Source organism: Engystomops pustulosus, chromosome 6 (assembly GCF_040894005.1).
Source record: "Engystomops pustulosus chromosome 6, aEngPut4.maternal, whole genome shotgun sequence".
In the NCBI taxonomy this organism is placed as follows: Eukaryota; Metazoa; Chordata; class Amphibia; order Anura; family Leptodactylidae; genus Engystomops; species Engystomops pustulosus.
Window position 1 is genome coordinate 122,455,458 of NC_092416.1, and position 19,118 is coordinate 122,474,575.

The window sequence follows — 19,118 nt, forward strand, 5'->3', positions numbered from 1 at the left end:
AAATGTCACTTTTACCCCTAATTTTTTTAAGCTACAAGGGATAATATATTAAATAACCCCGAAAAAGGTGTAAAACTATTTCTCCCGAGTGTAGAAGTACCCCATATGTGCATATAAAATGCTTTATGGGCGCACAGTAGAGGGAAAGAGGGATGTTTGTCTTTTAGAGGCCAAATTTGACAGAAATCCTTCACATGTGTCAGGATACATTTGGAGAGCCGTAGTGGTACCAAAACAGAGGAAAACCCGAAACGTGTCCCTAATTGTTGAATGTACATCCCTTGGGGAATATAGCAATGTGTAATATGTGGTGTAGTGTAATACACGTGGTGAAATGAGCATTTTGAACATACAGGTGGTTTCCAAATACGATGTGCAATGGAGTCCAAGATGGAAATTGCATTTATTTCTGTAAAGTTCAGTGCCCGTTATGTGGCGCCCCTTATGAAATAATGGAGGGGTATAGGGAGCAACGGGACATAACAGTTGTTACAATTATTCATTTTACCTAAATGAATTCACAACAGGTTGGGCGTGAATTGTGAATGTGTTGCGTATAAGGAGGTAGAATAGACCAGGGGACCAACTAAACTTCTGTCACTCTGGAGTTGTCGCAGTTCTCTTAGTAGTATTTAGTGTCCATCCTAACTCCTCTTTTGGAACGGACTCTTTATTGAGTCCTACCTTTAGAAGCAGCAGAATTCACCGGGAAAATGCTGTCCTGGCAAAACACAGGAACATCTAAACCAGAGGTACTGGGGCTCCGTCCTTCTTGTCCCAATATTAGTTTCCTAATATCTTCCTCTTGAAAACGGAGAAATGATACGGCAGGACCTGCACATTGGAACAGCTCGTAAGAGTTGTACAGCGTAATCTGTACAATGTGCACGGCCAGCGCTTTTGTACCAAATCTTGGTTTTTCGTAGGGAAATTATCGCCAAGTGTTGCTCTTATTCACCCTAGCAATGCCCATTGTGACAAATATTGCTGCTTTTGGCTGGACCAAATCGACCAGTCAATAGTGGCAAACGTGGACAGAGAGGGGCAACAAAACCCCTCTGGACCGCAAGGAAAAATTTGTGGCTGTCGGGAACAGCCGCCATCCTGCCCCGATCACCGTGTCTACAGACATGGTGATCGGTATTACTGACGTCATAAGTAAATTCGCTTCTATTGGCTGGTCTGAATTGATGAGCCAATAGCAGCGATCATAAACTGGGGGTGTGGGGGGGGGGCGTAACCCTTCTGGTCCATGGGGCAGGATGGATGGCTGTCAGGAACAGCCGCCATCTTGCCCCAATCACTGTGTCTGAACCGTGTTGGCAAGTCACTACCCGCTGCACCGTTATAGAACAACGCACGTCGGGAATAGGCTATACAATCTTTATTTATTTTTTAAGCAATTTAGACAAATAAGGGCTTATTTTTGGCGAGATGAGATGCACTGTAAAAAAACCATTTTAGTGGGTTTTTAGCTTATTGAAGCAATTTTATTAACTTTTTAGGTGTGGAGGAAAATAAAATCATCAATTCTTGTTTTGGATTTTTAGCATTTTTTTGGGGGGGTGTTCACTGTAGCATAACAATAATATATTATCTTTATTCTACGGATCACTACGATTACAGTGATACCTCATTTACATAGTTTTATTTATATTTGTCCAATTTTATTGAAGGAAAACTAGAATAGAAAAAATTGCATTTGTTTTAGTATTGCCATTTTTATAGCGGCATAATTATAGTATTTTTTGGTTTACGGAGCTGGTTGTAAGCTTATTTTTTGCGTGACAAGTTGTTCTTTTAGAACATTTTTTGTAAAGCAATTTGATAAAAATTTTTAATTTTTGGCAAGTTTTTTTTTACCACATTCACCAAGCGGGTCCAATTATGATTAGGATTTATTGTACAGATTGTTACGGACGCGGCGATACCAAATAAGTGTTTTTTTTTGTGATTTAGTGTTTTTTATACTTTATTACTTGTGTACAGGGAAATGTGGTGTTTGGGGGGACTTTCACTTTCTTTTATTATTTATTTTTATTCTAAAAAACCTTCATTGTTTTAACTTTTTTTTACAGTTACTGACATCTAAGCTTGAACAAGTGATCTTCTGATCACTTGTTCAAGCTCTTTTACAGGTTACACAGTGCAATACAGATTGGGGGTCTGACCGCGGCATGTTAGGGGTTAACAACCGAGATCGGAGAAATCTCCGATTGCAGGTGTTAGAGGCGGGTGTCGGCTATAATATATAGCCGACACCCGCAGCTTCTGGCGCCTCATCCACAAAGCTATTCATGATTCACCTCCCTACCTCTTCTCTTTTATCTCAGTCTATCGACCACCCCATGCTCTTCGATGCACCAGTAATCTTAGATTGGATATGAGATAGCGGCTGATGGCTGGTTCAAGCAGAGACACTTATTTAATAAATTGTTTTTATACCATTCCCTTTGTTAAAAAAAAGGCTGGACCATTATACAAGCTCTTATACCTCATGTGTCACCACTTTCTTCCTCATACACTGTAAGCACTTGTGAGCAGGGCCCTCATTCCTATTGTTTAATATGACTGATATCAAATTATGGATTAAAATACACATTATGTGTGTCAAGCACCAAGGATTTTGGAGTTGGGGAGGCAAGAAAATAGCTATTAGACTGTAAAATCTGCTTGGTTTTGGGGTGCCAGTTAATATTAAATTAACAACAATATTCAATGGATCTTTATAGGGGATTTATTAAGGGTACAATACAGGGAAATACACATAGAGGGTAAACTAACTAAGGGATAGAGAGATGGTGGGGAAGGAAGTGCTCTAACTAAAGATCTGTATACCATCTTATATACACACACACATAGCTCACACACATTGCCCATCATCCCACCTCCACCACTGTCTTGGCCAATCCGCTGATGATGTAGAGTCAATACATTCTTATCACACAACTTGCAGGACAAGTAACTTGAGCCTTTGTTTCCCACAATATCTGGAAGAATGTCCAGGGGACAATGACATGCAGCTGTCCTCAGTGTTGTCAGGAGGCCTTAGCCTCCAGGTGTAATAGCACAGTCCATTGTTATCACATGCAGCTGTCTCTACAATCTTTATTAGGGGCAATGTAGGCATTTATGGCTTAGTTCTTCCTCTGTCCACAAAGACCCTTACACTGTCTCAAGCCACATCATGTCATATTTCCAACAAGACCATTGGGCCAACATTTCATAATAGTATTTGATATTATTCTCAGATCTTCTCATCAGGATACACATGAAGGAAAATATAATTGGGAAAATTGTCCCCAACTTTCCAGGTTGATTCAGGTGTAGCCACGCCCCTCTAACATGACCAAGGGGGCGGATTAGGCGGTTAGTTAAAAGTAACATGCCACTATTCAATTCTTGTTAGTCTACGAAGAGCATTGAGCTTGCAGGACTTTCCAGGGTTTTCACAACTTCAACAAGTTTTTTCCTTGTGCTTCATATGTTCCCATAACTCTGGAGAGGTGTATTCCGCTAAGATGTGTTACCGTGCGAGTGTCTGTGTACTAGCAGTAGCTATAGATAGTGTGGGTCCAGGTGATCTGTACACCACCTAGAAGAGTGTGTATCTGTGTGTAAGTGTGCGGTCCTGGTGTGGGCGTCTCGTGAGCCGTTATTACAGCTGGCAGCGACAAGTGGTATGGAATAAACAGGTGACTGTATCGGGGTGCAGAGTGGCTCTGTGTAGTAGCGCTACAGAGGGACGTAACTGGTACATAGTGTGGTTGTGCGCCCCTGGACTGTGTATTGTCTGGGATTTGGATGCGTTTGGTCCCTGACATGAGAACTGAGTTGACTGGGTATGCTGTCTGCTAGGGGAGAAGGAATTAGGGTAAGGACGCCATTTTGTGCGTGTGGTGCTTAAGGGATTATTTGTGCAAGTGCACCCCGTGCTTGGACTCCGGTGTGCGAGGTTTGTGACACTCTGTAATGTCATATTTTATTTATATATGTTCATCAGAATCTGTAAAGCGATATGGAACTAGATGGCGTTATATAAAGATTATTATTATAAATCTGGAAAAAGTCCATATGTTTTACTGCAAAGCAAAACTTGGCACTCCCCACCGAACTTGCTGATCAGTGGGGGTCTCAGTGATAAGACCCCCACAGATCACAAAAAAGAGGGGTCCCATGTATCTCATCGTTTCGTCAGAATAATGGTCCTAATCTCTATGGAGCTGATGGAAGTTGCCAAGCGCCGCTCTGTGCAAGGAAGCCAGAATGTACTACTCTGGCTTCACTAGCAGCATCACATAGGCACCGAGAGCCCCTGATCAAGGTCATTTTGTTTTAGCGCGGTCATGAACAGTAATTATATGGCGTGATTTAGAACACTAAACCACCATAATGACATGTGGGTGGTTTGGTGTCCCAAATCCACCTGACAGGTTCTCTTTAAGTTTACAACAAGATATGTTTGGTAAAAGCCGTCACTTTCATGTTACAGTTCTCAGTGGGCCCCTTTAACCCCTTAGGGACGTGGCCCTTTTTCGTTTTTGCATTTTCATTTTTCACTCCCCACTTTCAAAAATCTGTAACTTTTTTATTTCTCCATGTAAAGAGCTCTGTTTGGGCTTGTTTTCCGTGTAACAAATTGCACTTCATAGTGATGGTATTTATTATTCCATGCTGTATCCTGGGAAGCGGGAAAAAAATTTCAGAATGCAGTGAAAATGATGAAAAAAACGAATTTGCAACGTTTTCTTGTGGGCTTGGATTTTACAGCTTTCACTGAGCGCCCCAAATCACATGTCTATTTTATTCTTTGGTTCGGTACGATCACAAGGATACCAAATGTGTACAGGTTTTATAATGTTTTCATACATTTACAAAAATTAAAACCTTCTTTACAAAAAAAAATTCTTCATTTTGCAATCTTCTGGCACTAATAACTTTTTCATACTTCAGTGTACTGAGCTGTGGGTGGTGTCATTTTTTGCGACTTTTGATGACGTTTTTAATGCTTTCATTTTTAGGACTGTATGGGCTTTTGATCACTTTTTATAGAATTTTTTATATTTTTCAAAATGGAAAAAAGTAGCATTTTCGAATTTGGGCACCAATTTCCGTTACGGGGTTAAATGCTGGAAAAAAAAAATCGCTAATATATTTTGATAGATCGGACATTTTGGGACGCGATGATACCTAATATGTTTATGATTTTAACTGTTTATTTATATCAGTTCTAGGGAACTAAGTTCTAGGTGATTTAAACTTTTACTTTTTATTTACAATTTTTTCATTTTTTATTTGCCATTATTTTAGATCGTCCAGTCTAATTTAACCTTGCAGGGTCCGATTGCTAATACTATATACTGCAATACTACTGTATTGCAGTATATAGATATTTAACAATGATTTTTAATAACCTGCCCTCTGGTGGCTATTAAAAATCATTGCACCTGGCAAGCCTACGAGTCTCAATGAGACTCTAAGCTGCCATAGCAACCGATCGCCGCCCTCCGATAACGTTCCCGGGGAGCAGGTAAGTTAGGTGCCGCAGTTAACTGCCGCGATCGGTGCCAGGCAGGTGTTGGCTGTTTAATACAGCCATTACCCGCTGTGTATGGAGAGAGCTCAGCTCGTGAGCTCTCTCCATACACCCCTTGCCGCGCGAGGACGATATAGTTCGTCCTCGGTCGGCAAGGTGTTAAAAATTCAGAAACTAGAACAGTCTCCTTTCTCCAAAGTTTAACATCCCAAACAGACCGCTCAAGGTTATTTGATATAAAGACCCCTTCACCCCCTATGGATTCATTAGATACAGCCCCCCTTATCCCCATGGATTCCTTATGCGGGCCCCCCAGCAGCTCAGAGTCCCAAGTATGCCCAGTCCTGGTATCAGCCCCAATTGTTGTGCCTATATATATATATGTTTATACACAGGATAGGAGGAGTAGTGCATTGTTATGCGCGTATATAGGAGTATAGTAGTAGTGCATTGTTGTGCCCATTTGTATACAGGGTAAGATGAGTGGTGCAGTGTTGTTTAATATATATTGTGAGACACTGAAGGGGATGGGCGGTATGTTTCCCCTTAGTTTTGCTACTATGCAAGGCCTTAGTGCTGAGGTTGTGTTGTCCAGCACCTTGGACACAGGTGGTGGGAACTGCCAATCAGGCTAATAAAGCCGCTCAGCAGAGCTCAGAATGTTGTCTCTCTCTGGAAGGAGGCTGGAGAGCACACAGCCCTGACCTCTGTGCCTGGAGCAGCCAAGAGATTTTCTTAGTGGTGAGTCAGAGAACCAGTGTTTAGTTAGTACCCTGACGGGTAGGATATTATTTTGTTTTGATGCCTGAATGTGAAGGCTGTTTTATTTTGATTCCTGCTGAAATAAACACAGGCTAGACCTGTTTTGGACTGTACTTTAGTGTCACTGTCGTGAACTGCATCACAGCACCCCGCTACCACGGTCTCTACTGGGCCAAGTCTCCCACATATGGTGCTTCGGATTGCGGGCAGTTAAAAAAAGACACACACCTGAAAGGCTGGCTACATCCTGCAACCAACATTGCATGGCCTGGGTGAAAGCAGCAGGCAAAGTGCAGGATAAAGCCAAGATGGAGGACTTTATTAAATACCTGCAAGAGGAGGCCAGAGCTAATCGTCAGCAGCAGCAGGAGGAGGCCAGAGCTACTCGGCTGAAGCAGCAGGAAGAGTCCCAGGCTAATCGACAGCTGCAGCAAGCCATGCTCCAGCAGCAGGAGGAGAGGTCCCGCCAGCAGCAGGAAGAGTCCCAGGCTAATCGACAGCTGCAGCAAGCCATGCTCCAGCAGCAGGAGGAGAGGTCCCGCCAGCAGCAAGCCATGCTTCAGCAACAACAGGAAGAGTCCCGAGCCATGTTCCAGCTGATGATGGAAAAATTTTCTGGCGTTATGGCAGCACCACAAGCGACGACTACTGAGGGGTCCCATACTGGTCTGCAAGGGTACCCGGTTGTCCAGCGTTCCGCACGGGCTGCAGTACAAAAGGCCTTACAAAAAATGGCGACGACCGACGACGTGGAGGCGTATCTCACTGTGTTCGAGCGAGTAGCTGAGCGAGAGAAGTTACCGGCTGAGCAGTGGGCAGATGTCCTGGCACCGTTCCTGACCGGCGAGTCGCAGAAGGCTTACTACGACCTGAGTGAAGCGGAGGCCCGTAAGTACCCCCAGCTAAAGGCGGAGATTCTGGCTCGTCTTGGGGTCACCGTTCAAGTTCGCTCCAGCCGGGTCCACCAGTGGGCTTACTCAGAAAAATTACCCCCACGCTCCCAAATGCATGACCTGATCCATCTTGTCCGGAAGTGGCTACAACCAGAGGACTGCACCCCAGCACAGATGGTAGAGAGAGTGGTTCTCGACAAGTTCACCCGTTCTCTGCCCTCTCGGCTCCAGCGGTGGGTTGGACAGGCCGGTCCCACAAAAGCTGAGGAGCTCGTGTCCCTAGTAGAGAGGTATCGGGCTACGGAGGACCTTCTACTTACCTCTCCCACACGAAGCAGTGCCAGTGACAGGGTCACCAAACCATCTGGTAAGACTGCTACTGCGGAAAAGGGGAGACATGTCAGGTTGGGAGGGGGTTCATTGGGGGGCGTGGATTCCCAGAAACCCAGTGAGGCTCGTGACAGAGGTCATAGCCGTATCCAGTGCTGGCGATGCCATGAAATGGCCATGAAATGGCGAGTGTCACTGTTTGCCCGGCCGGTTCTGGCAGCCGAGTCGATCACGGATGCAGAACCCCAAGTGTGTATGGTCACAATCGGGGGTCACACAGTGGAAGCCTTGCTAGACTCAGGGAGTATGGTCACCCTGGTGCGGGGAACTTTGGTTGATCCTGGACTATACGGTGGGCGGAAAGTGGGAGTGTTGTGTATACATGGGGACACTCGCGAATATCCCACTGCTGTCATCAACCTACATACCCCTTGTGGTACTATTACCCATGAAGTGGGGGTGGTAGGGACCCTGTTTCATGAGGCTATTATCGGCAGAGACTTACCGGTGTTTTGGGACCTCTGGAGACGAAGACCCACCGCAGGTGCTGTTGCAGATAATGGACATCACGTGTGTCCGGCCTTGGCCCCTGAACCCTTTGAGGCCAATGTACCCACACCAGCAGTAGGGGTGACCCCATGTGATGAATTCTCTCCCCTAGAGGTCCTAGCTGGTGAGGTCGAGGGCCACGAGGAGGTGGCCGACATGCCGGACCTTGAGATTTCCCGTGAAAATTTTGGGGCTGCACAGCTACAGGACCCTACCTTGTTTAAAGCACGGGAGAATGTTAAGGTGATAAATGGGGTACTCCAAATACCAGGGGCTGACAAAATATACCCCCGAATGGTGATTGTTGGGGAACTGTTGTACAGGGTCGACCAGATACGGGGTGAGGAGGTTGAGCAACTTGTAGTACCCCAATCTCACCGTAGGCTGGTGCTAGAGTTGGCACACAAACATGTGCTGGGAGGGCACTTAGGTGCTGAGAAGACCCGAGAGAGGATCCTGCAGAGATTTTTCTGGCCCGGGGTGTGGGAGGAGGTAAACCGGTATTGTAGCTCCTGCCCTGAGTGTCAACTTACTGCCCCGGTGTCCCACTTCAGGAGTCCTTTGGTCCCGCTACCAATCATAGAGGTGCCATTTGAACGGATTGCCATGGATCTGGTTGGCCCCATAGTCAAATCCTCAAGGGGGCACCAATACATCCTAGTTATCCTGGACTACGCTACGCGGTATCCCGAGGCGATTCCATTAAGGAACACCTCCTCCAAAAATATTGCTAGGGAGCTGTTCCAGGTATTCTCACGCACAGGCCTCCCCAAGGAAATCTTGACTGACCAGGGTACCCCATTCATGTCTAGGGTGATGAAGGAGATGTGTAAGTTACTGCAGGTAAAACAGCTCCGCACCTCTGTGTATCATCCTCAGACAGATGGCCTGGTCGAGAGGTTTAATAAGACCTTGAAGGGGATGCTAAAGAGGGTGGTCAGCAAGGATGGGAAGGACTGGGATTGTTTGTTGCCCTATTTGATGTTTGCCATACGTGAAGTTCCCCAGTCCTCCACGGGTTTCTCACCCTTTGAGCTGTTATATGGCCGTTCCCCACGTGGGCTGTTGGATGTAGCTAAGGAGACCTGGGAACAGGAGAGGACCCCCCACCGTAGTGTGATAGAACACGTCTCCCTTATGCAGGACCGCATTGCGGCGGTAATGCCCCTTGTAAAGGAGCACATGACAAGGGCACAAGAGGCCCAGTCTAGGGTCTACAATAGGTCAGCCAGACTCAGGACCTTTAACCCAGGCGACAGAGTGCTAGTTCTGGTGCCCACAGTTGAGAGCAAGTTCTTGGCAAAATGGCAAGGACCATATGAGGTCATGGAGAAAGTGGGGGAGGTAACCTACAAGGTATCTCAGCCGGGGAGGAGGAAACCCGAACAGATATACCACGTGAACTTCCTGAAGCCATGGAGGGAAAGAGAGTCCCTGATGGCCGTGGGAGTAGAAAAAGCGTCTGTCCCCAAGAAGGGGACACCGGAGGTAGGTGTACCCGATGCCAAGGTGCCTGAAGTACGGATCTCGGAGTCCCTCTCCAGGGCCCAGATTCAGGAAGCGAAGGAGTTTGTGCTCCGAAATGTGGATGTGTTCTCTAAGTTACCGGGACGTACTTCAGTCATCAAGCATGACATCATAACCGAACCCCACATCCGGGTACACCAAAAACCCTACCGGGTCCCTGAAGCGCGCCGGCTTGCCATATCCGAAGAAGTCAGGCAGATGTTAGACCTGGGGGTTATCGAGGAGTCTAAAAGTGACTGGTCGAGTCCTATTGTGTTGATTCCCAAACCTGATGGTTCCCTACGGTTCTGCAATGATTTTAGGAAGTTGAACGATGTGTCCAAATTTGATTCTTATCCCATGCCCAGGGTTGACGAGTTGATAGAACGACTTGGACAGGCTAGGTTCTTCTCCACCCTTGACCTGACGAAAGGGTATTGGCAGGTACCCCTTACTGACAGGGCCAAAGAGAAGACCGCTTTTGTTACCCCTGACGGGCTTTTTCAGTACGTGGTACTCCCCTTTGGGCTACATGGGGCTCCCGCCACATTCCAGAGGTTAATGGATCTCGTGCTAAAACCTCACCGGAGATATGCCTCGGCCTACCTGGATGACATCAGAGTTTATAGTACCGATTGGGAAAGTCACCTGGCCAAGGTGCAAGCAGTGGTAGACTCCCTGAGGGCAGCAGGGTTGACAGCGAACCCCCAAAAATGTGCACTGGGTCTGGAAGAGGCCCGTTACCTGGGGTACCGTATTGGGCGAGGTGTCATCAAACCCCAAGTAAATAAAGTGGAGGCGATCCAGCAGTGGCCACGACCTATGAGCAAGAAGCAAGTGAGGGCTTTCCTAGGCATAGTGGGCTATTATCGCCGATTTATCCCCGATTTTGCTACCATAGCGGCACCCCTGACTGACCTGACCAAGGGTAGCAGGGCGGTGATGGTAAAGTGGAGTGAAGAGGCTGAGGGGGCGTTTCAGCGACTTAAGACGGTTTTGTGCGAGGGACCGGTACTGATCACCCCTAACTTCACCAAGACCTTTATTGTGCAGACTGACGCTTCTGACGTGGGCTTAGGGGCTGTCCTGTCCCAAGTAGTGGAGGGTGAGGAACATCCCGTGACATTCCTGAGCCGCAAGCTCACTCCCCCTGAAAAGAACTATAGCATCGTTGAGAGGGAGTGCTTGGCGATAAAATGGGCTCTGGAATCCCTGAGGTATTACTTGATAGGGCGACAGTTTACACTAGTGACCGATCACTCTCCCCTCACCTGGATGAGTCAGGCCAAAGAGAGGAACGCCAGGGTCACAAGGTGGTTCCTAATGCTGCAGAATTTCAAGTTCACGGTGGAACATCGAGCAGGAAAGCTGCATGGGAATGCCGATGCCCTGTCTCGTACCCACTGTCTGATGGCCAAAGGTGTTCGCCCCCACAGGGTCAAACAGAGGGGGAGGGTATGTGAGACACTGAAGGGGTTAACTGTGGATGGGCGGTATGTTTCCCCTAGGTTTTGCTACTATGCAAGGCCTAAGTCCTGAGGTTGTGTTGTCCAGCACCTTGGACACAGGTGGTGGGAACAGCCAATCAGGCTAATAAAGCCGCTCAGCAGTGCTCAGAATGTTGTCTCTCTCTGGAAGGAGGCTGGAGAGCACACAGCCCTGACCTCTGTGCCTGGAGCAGCCAAGAGATTTTCTTAGTGGTGAGTCAGAGAACCAGTGTTTAGTTAGTACCCTGACGGGTAGGATATTATTTTGTTTTGATGCCTGAATGTGAAGGCTGTTTTATTTTGATTCCTGCTGAAATAAACACAGGCTAGACCTGTTTTGGACTGTACTTTGGTGTCACTGTCGTGAACTGCATCACAGCACCCCGCTACCACGGTCTCTACTGGGCCAAGTCTCCCACAATATATATATATCACACACACACATAGATACATACATACAGGGTAGGAGTAGGGTCTAGTTCCTGAAAGAGTTTTGCTACTTTTGGAAAGGAGCAAGTCCGAATATAATTTTTAACACAATGAGGGGAGTGATGAAGTCCACTTCCCTCCTGATCAGGACCTGCAATATTTTAGTCATCAAAGTTTGCCAGTGCCCATGTTGGGGCAAGAACGCCCTGCTTTGCCTGAGGCCACACCCCCTCCACGCCCACTTGGAAATAAGCGCAATTACTGGCATTTTGCTAATAATTGGTAATATTTCAGGTCTTGCATTTTCTGTAATTAAAAACACCTCCGGTAAGGATGTGTTAACTCATTACAATGTGAAACATATGGTGCTTGTTATCAAGCACACACACGTTCTGGGTGAATTATATTTCTAAATGCAATTCAACCAGAACATGTGAACACAGCCTAAAGGTGGTGGCACATGTGGCGTTTTGAACCCCTTTTTAAAATGCGTTTTTTAACAGACTTCTTAAAAACGGGTTCAAAACGCCACATGTGCCACCACCCTGATACTGTTTTTGCTGCTGCACAGGGGGCCCATAGAGCTATACTTAGTTAAAAATAGTGCCCCACAAGTTGCATTGCCTCACACTAAGTGGCAAGCACAGCACCAGAAGTAAATTTGTAACAGCTTTATTATTTATTTATAGGGCACCATCAACTCCATGTTACTGTACAATCAACAGGGCCAGATTAAGGGTCTCAGCAGTATGGAGCACCTCATTTAGGATGGGGCCCCCCTGGCTTGGCAGCCAATGCAGGACCCCTCCCTCCTGAATATATCTAAAAGATGCATTCCATAACCGTTTCATAAATATCAGTGATAGCGAACCTTTTAGACACCGATCACCCAAACTACAGTCAAAACCCAATTTTATATTGTAAAGGGCCAAGATGGAAATTTAGAAAGTATTTTATTTTATGTGCCAGTCCGTACAAGCGCACTGAGAATGCCAATACGTTGAAAGGAAAAAAGAGTGGGCTCTGAGTCCCGCTTCTGGCACCCGTGCCATAGGTTTGTCATCACCGACATATACGGTTTCAAATATCAGAAAGAATTACTGTATATACTCGAGTATAAGCCGACCCGAGTATAAGCCGAGACCCCTAATTTTACCACCAAAAACTGGGAAAACCTATTGACTTGAGTATAAGCCGAGGGTGGGAAATGCACCCCCCTCCAGTATATAGCCGACCCAGCCCCCTGTAGCATGCAGCCGGCCCAGCCCCCTGTAGCATGCAGCCGGCCCAGCCCCCTGTAGCATGCAGCCGGCCCAGCCGCCTGTAGCATGCAGCCGGCCCAGCCCCCTGTAGCATGCAGCCGGCCCAGCCCCCTGTAGCATGCAGCCGGCCCAGCCCCCTGTAGCATGCAGCCGGCCCAGCCCCCTGTAGCATGCAGCCGGCCCAGCCCTCTGTAGTATACAGCCAGCCCGCCCAACACAAAAATAAACTTATATACTCTCCCTCTGGCGGCCCGATGCTCAGCGCGGCTCCCTGATGATGGGGCGACTCCTCTTCTGTAACAGCCGGCAGAGACGCGGCTCTGCCGGCAGGCGCATACTATGACGCGCCAGGCTGAAGATAACATGTCCGCATTTATTTTTTTTTATTGACTTGTGTATAAGCCGAGGTGAGGTTTTTCAGCACATTTGTGGTGCTGAAAAACTCAGCTTACACACAAGTATATATACGGTACATCTTTAATTTTAGGTTTAGATTAAAAAATTCAAAGCTTTACTAAACCATTTCCAATTTTGGCCCATGACTAGAGGTTCACCACACAAACGAACAAATCCGGCTTTAAGAGCAACTGTTCACTCCAAGGATATTGTAAAATATAGAGATTCTTTATTGGGAAATACCACGCAAATACAAAAATAAAAAATATAGGACATGGAAGGCAAATTGATTTACGATAAACACCTAGGCGTTTCGGATAAAAAATATTTCCTTAATCATTGAGCCATGATTAAGGATATTGGAAATTTTGAAATTTACATTTTTGAATTATATTCTCATTTAGCCCTAAAATGGACAAATTCAGAAGGAATTTGAGGTAAATATACATCCCAAAATTTTTGCCCTGCTTTTTCTGAGTTCAACAATACCAGCGATGTCCAGAACCATTGGATTTTCGAAAGGCCAATCTGGCTGCAAATGTTTTATGGTGCCACAGTGTAATTGAAGAGCCCCTGAAGTAACAGTACAATAGAAAACTCCCAAAGATGTCACCATTAAGGAAACTAGACCCCTCAAAAAATTTATCTGGGGTTGGGGGTGGGGGAGTTGAGCATGTTAACCCCCAACATGCTGGCTGAAATCTAAGTAAATGATGGCGAATAAAAAATATCAAAAATGTAATTTTAATGCCTAATATATTATGTACCACCCATGCCACTTTAGACAAACACCCCAAAAATCATTCTGCGGGTTGTCCCAAGTATGGCAATACCAGACACGTGTCAATAATTGACAGGCTAGCGACACGGCAGGGCTGAGAAGGGAAGGAGCGAAATTTTGCTTTTACAGCTCCATTTTCACACGTTTGTGTTTGGAGTGCCATGTCATGTTCGCAGAGCCTGTGAGGTACCAGTGCAATGGAAACCCCTGAAAAAGTATACCATTTTGGAAACCTCACCCCTCAAAGAATTTATTTGGGGTTCTGGTGAGCATTTTAACCCACAACATGTTGTTCAAATTATAATGCAAATAAATGGTGCAGAGCAAAAATTGCATTTTTTTTACACAATCACCCCATAAATAATTCCGTGGGTTGTCTCGAGTATTATGTATTAATATCCATTATGTATTATCCATTATGTATTAATGGATATTGCATAGTAGAAAATATCCATTATGTCATCTTGTGCCCAGTTCCTGCCATGGGAGACAAACACCCCAAAAATGATGATGCGACCCCTCTCTTGTCCTTGTACCTTGGCACTTCAGAAGTCCCAAGCACTCCAGCACTACTACGAAAGAGCCTTCTCAGGGGTTCCTCAGAGTCGCTAATGAACGAGGTGCACAAATAAAATGTCCCCACACTCGTCTCCACTAGCAGACTCCATATCGGAGGCCATATAATTATATACCTCCAAGTCAGTATATGTCTTCTGGGACATGGTGGGGGGCATAGTACACAACCTACGCAGAACAACGCCCGCTCCTCCACGACAATCCTATTCCTCCTCCATGTTACTACTACTCCTAACAGATTGAACTTAAACGGTTGTGGGGGATAGGGAAAACAGACAATGGGGGGGGGGGGGAATCATGTGTTTTGGGGTACAGTAAAGGGATCACTAGCACAACTCTCTCCAACACCACCAATCACAAAATGGCGATGTTGGAGAGCGTTGGGCTAGAAAGATCTGCCCAAAAATAGTCACAGATCGTTGGCATTGGCCAATCTGCATTGACTGGCCAATGGCGTCGATCGACGTCAAAGGACCAATCAGATTGGTCCTGTCATGTCATCAGAGGGGTGTCGGCTGATGATGCCAATGCCTCCCACCGAGGTGTCACCCTGTCTCGCAACAGGGTGACGTCCAAAGTGCAAGTAGTGCTCATATCCAATATATCGGATGCGGAGCATAAACAGGTTAATAATTTTGTGTGTGTTTTTACTTTATATGTCCCCCATGAGGTCATAAAAGACCCCTGGGGGACATTTTCACTTTTTTATTTTTTCTTTTACAAGTTTTCCTCTGTAATTGAGGCATCTATTAGGGCCTCAGTTACAGGGGAAATGCCCACCTGTCACTGGGGACTCTGATTAACCTCTTTAGACCCGGCAGTCACTTGACCACCAAGTCTACGCAGCCGGCGGCGGTGCCGGCTCAGCTCCTTATGCATTGCGCGCATTCAGCACGGAAGAGCGGAGAAGCAGTAACGAACCACATCTCCCTTCTCCCTAGGGTCTCCCGGTGCCTCTCCAAGAGCGCCAATGTTAATCGGGCTCTGATAATCAGTAAGGGGTTCTCATACAATACATTAAAGGGGTTTTCCCACTAATTCGCACAGAATAGGGCCTAACTTGCTGATCGGTGGGGGTCGCAGTGATGAGACCCCCACAGATCATGAAAAATAGGGGTCCGATGCGGTCACAGTTACCTCAGCTGGACTCCTCGTCGCTCCCGAAGAGTAATGAAGCAGATGGCTGTGCATGACCGTTCTGCTCCATACATCTCAATGGAGCAGAACAGTCATGCACAGCTGTCTGCTCCATTACTCTCCGGTATTGACAAGGGGCAACTGAGGCAGCCAGGACCCCATCGGACCCCTCGTTTTGTGATCTGTGGGGGTCTCATTACTGAGACCCCCACCGATCAGCAAGTTAGGTCCTATGCTGTGGATGGGGCCTAACATTAATTAGTGGGAAAACCCCTCTAATGTAATGTATGAGAACCCCTTACTGATTGTCAAAGCCAAATTAACATTGGCTGTGGGGCCTGACTTTGATTGGTGAGAAAACCCCTTTAACACCTTAAGGACACATCCTAAAATAGCCTTCAGGATTAAAAATTTTTTTAAAGCTTTTTCCTGCTCAAATTCCAAATTTTTATCTGACATGAGCATATAAGGGCTTGTTTTTGGGAGGAAGATTTGTATTTTCCAGTGAGTTTATCTTCATGGCAAAAATAGCATGATGATTCAAATTTATTAACTCTTTCCTGCAACCGTACAGAATAAAACGGTTTTGACGCTTGTTTTTTTAATTTAAACATTTACTCAGTTCAGCGTACAGTATATGATATGATACACATGATATAATTATTCTATAGGTTAGTACGGTTAAGGAGATATCAAACATGTACTGTCCCAGGGGACTAACATGGAGGATACCTTGATCCCTTATACAATACTTTGCAGTACATCTGTACTGGTCTTCTGTACTGTAATGTATTGTGCAATATTTAAAGGGGTATTCCGGGAATATGAATGTCTGATACAAAAACCTATAATGCTATAAATAAATGAGTGTAACAAAACTTAATGCCATTAGTCACAAAATGGAGCTTAAATAGTTTGATTTTAGGATTCACAAAATTTTATGGCCTCTCTAAATTTATCACCAAGATGGCTGCCACTGGAAACTACAAGTCCCAAAATCTTTAGTTCTAAGTAGCAGCTCCTCCCTCTTATGCCCAGTGATGATGTAACAGGTTTTCTTGCTCTGTTACCATAGTAATGATGCATAACTGCCATCACCAAGACACTGTCCATACTGGATGCAATGCAACCAACCGACTACAGCCAAACTTTTAAATAACAACTAATTTCATATTAGCTTATATTTTAACCCCTTAAGGACGCACGGTTTTTCGGCTCATTTCTCGCTCTCCAACTTCAAAAATCCATAACTTTTTCATTTTTATGTGTACAGACCTGTGTGAGGGCTTATTTTGTGCGTAACAAATTTTACTTTCCCGTAATGTTATTTATATTAACATGCCGTGTACTGCGAAGCTGAAAAAAAATTCCAAATGTGGAAAAATTGAAAAAAACCCGCACGTGCGTCACGTTCTTGTGGGCTGTTTTTACGACTTTCACTCTTCGCTCCAAATAACACGCCTACTTTATTCTTTGGTTCGGTGCGATGATACCAAATTTATACAGGTTTTATTGTGTTTTAATACATTTTCAAAAATTAAACGAATGTGTACAAAAAAGAAAAAAAATTTTTTGCCATCTTCTGACGCTAATAACTTTTTCATACTTTGGAGCATGGAGATGTGTGAGGGGTAATTTTTTGCGAAATGAGGCGACGTTTTCATTGCTACCATTTTGATCATTTTTTATGTCATGTAAAAAGGTGTAAAAGTCGCATTTCGGACATTTGGGCGCCATTTCCCGCCTCGGAGGTCACCGCCGCCCGTAACCGTTTTTATATTTTGATAGATCGGGCATTTAGGGACGCGCCGATACCTAATATGTTTGTGATTTTTACTGTTTATTATGTTTTACATCCGTTCTAGGGAAAGGGGGGTGATTTGAAATTTTAATATTTTATTAATTTTTTTTTATTTTTTAAACTTTTTTTTTTTATTTTTTTTTTCACTATTTCTTAGACCAGTGATGGCGAACCTTTTAGAGCCTGAGTGCCCAAACTTCAACCAAAAGCCACTTATTTATAGCAAAGTGCCAGCGCAGCAATTTAAGCAGTAATTTATTTCTCCTTGTTCTTTGACAACTTTCAATCGTTCAGCCTCCTAAAGACACCAACACAGTTGAAAGGAAGAGAGCAAATTCCCCTATCATTGTAGGAAGATTCTATAGGAAGATTCTTTGAGTTCTGTCTGGTGAACTTCATGCTGCGGTGGTGGCCTGGGTGCCCACAGAGAGGGCTCCGAGTGCCGCCTCTGGCACCAGTGCCATAGGTTCGCCACCACTGTCTTAGACCATCTAGGGTACATTAAGCCTAGATAGTCAGATTGCTCCTACCATATACTGCAATACTTCTGTATTGCAATATATGGCATTTTTGCAGGTCATACATTACAATGAGCCACTGGCTCATTGTAACGAACCTGCATAAGCCATGTAGCCTCGTGTCAAAAGAAGACCCGAGGCTACCATGGTAACCGATCGCCGCCCCCCGATGACGTTCGGGGGCGCGGCGATCGTAAGAAAGATGGCGGCGCCCGCGCGCCGCAGTCTTTTAAACGCCGCCGTCGGCTTTGAGAGGGTTAATAGCCGCGATCGGTGCAAGCACCGACCGCGGTTATTAGCGGTGGGGGTTTTCTGCAAAATCCCCCACCTTTGTATGAAGAGGACTCAGTCCGTGAGCCCTCTTCATACATCCCTTATACCTCTGCGCCGTAGAGCTACGGCGCAGAGTGTTAAGGGGTTAAGGACCCATTTGTATATTAATTATGCCGATTCCTGGAATACCCATTAAGACAAAAACAAATGCAAGTACAAAAATAGGCTACACTCACATATGGGGGACGTATATACTTCCCCCCATATATCGCAATGGCCTCATTGTGTGCATGTAGCCATACAGTGATCAGGAAACAAGTGGAAGGAGGATCTGCCCCTGGGGCTCACAATCTCCTCAGTATGAGGTTCCCTCCGGTGTTTCCCAACAGCTCACACTACGCACTGTAAAGCCTTCTCTCAGCCCTAGCATTTTCCCAGTCTCACACAACTTACAATTTGTAGGTTTTTCTTTCCCCTCATATAAATTTAAAGTGCCCTCAACAGTAACAGTTCCACTGAAAAGTAATTTCACTTCAGATAAATCCGCAGTTGAGGCTGGAGACTTCCTCACACTACTCTCTGTGCCCAGAACAGCCCACTCTGAAGCAGGAGCCTAAAAAAGGCGCCAAAACGCCAAACTGTCTACAGTTCTATAGATGAAAAAACGATACGTGCGGTTTTACAAACAGAAAGCTGGTTATATCACACCAGTAACAATAAAGTCTCCACTTTTGGAAAAGACAAGAAACAAATGGTTAGAAACCAGGTAATGAGGAAGCGCATATTCCTTACAGTCTAAATTTAGTAACGTCGAGACTGGGGATGTCATAAGCAGCCTTAGCCCGCCAACACAATGTCGTGCCGGCGCTCTCTGGCGACAGC

General features: G+C 45.6%; 1 protein-coding gene across 5 annotated transcripts in view; it reads right to left on the bottom strand.

Annotated features, from left to right (window-relative positions):
* LOC140064166 (interferon regulatory factor 4-like) overlaps positions 1-19,118 on the bottom strand; it is a 39,363-nt gene that overhangs the window by 20,131 nt on the left and 114 nt on the right. Inside the window, exon 1 of one of the 5 annotated variants that reach the window (XM_072110783.1) lies at positions 19,029-19,115. The exons of 1 other annotated variant lie outside the window; for it this stretch is intronic. Coding sequence is in view for 3 of the 4 variants with exons in the window: in XM_072110780.1 (XP_071966881.1) it covers positions 18,690-18,716 (27 nt within the window). In the remaining variant the exon portion in view is untranslated. Of the gene's footprint in view, positions 1-18,689; positions 18,835-19,028; positions 19,116-19,118 lie in introns of those variants that run through there. 3 more of the 5 variants (XM_072110780.1, XM_072110779.1, XM_072110781.1) reach the window with 3 other exon arrangements.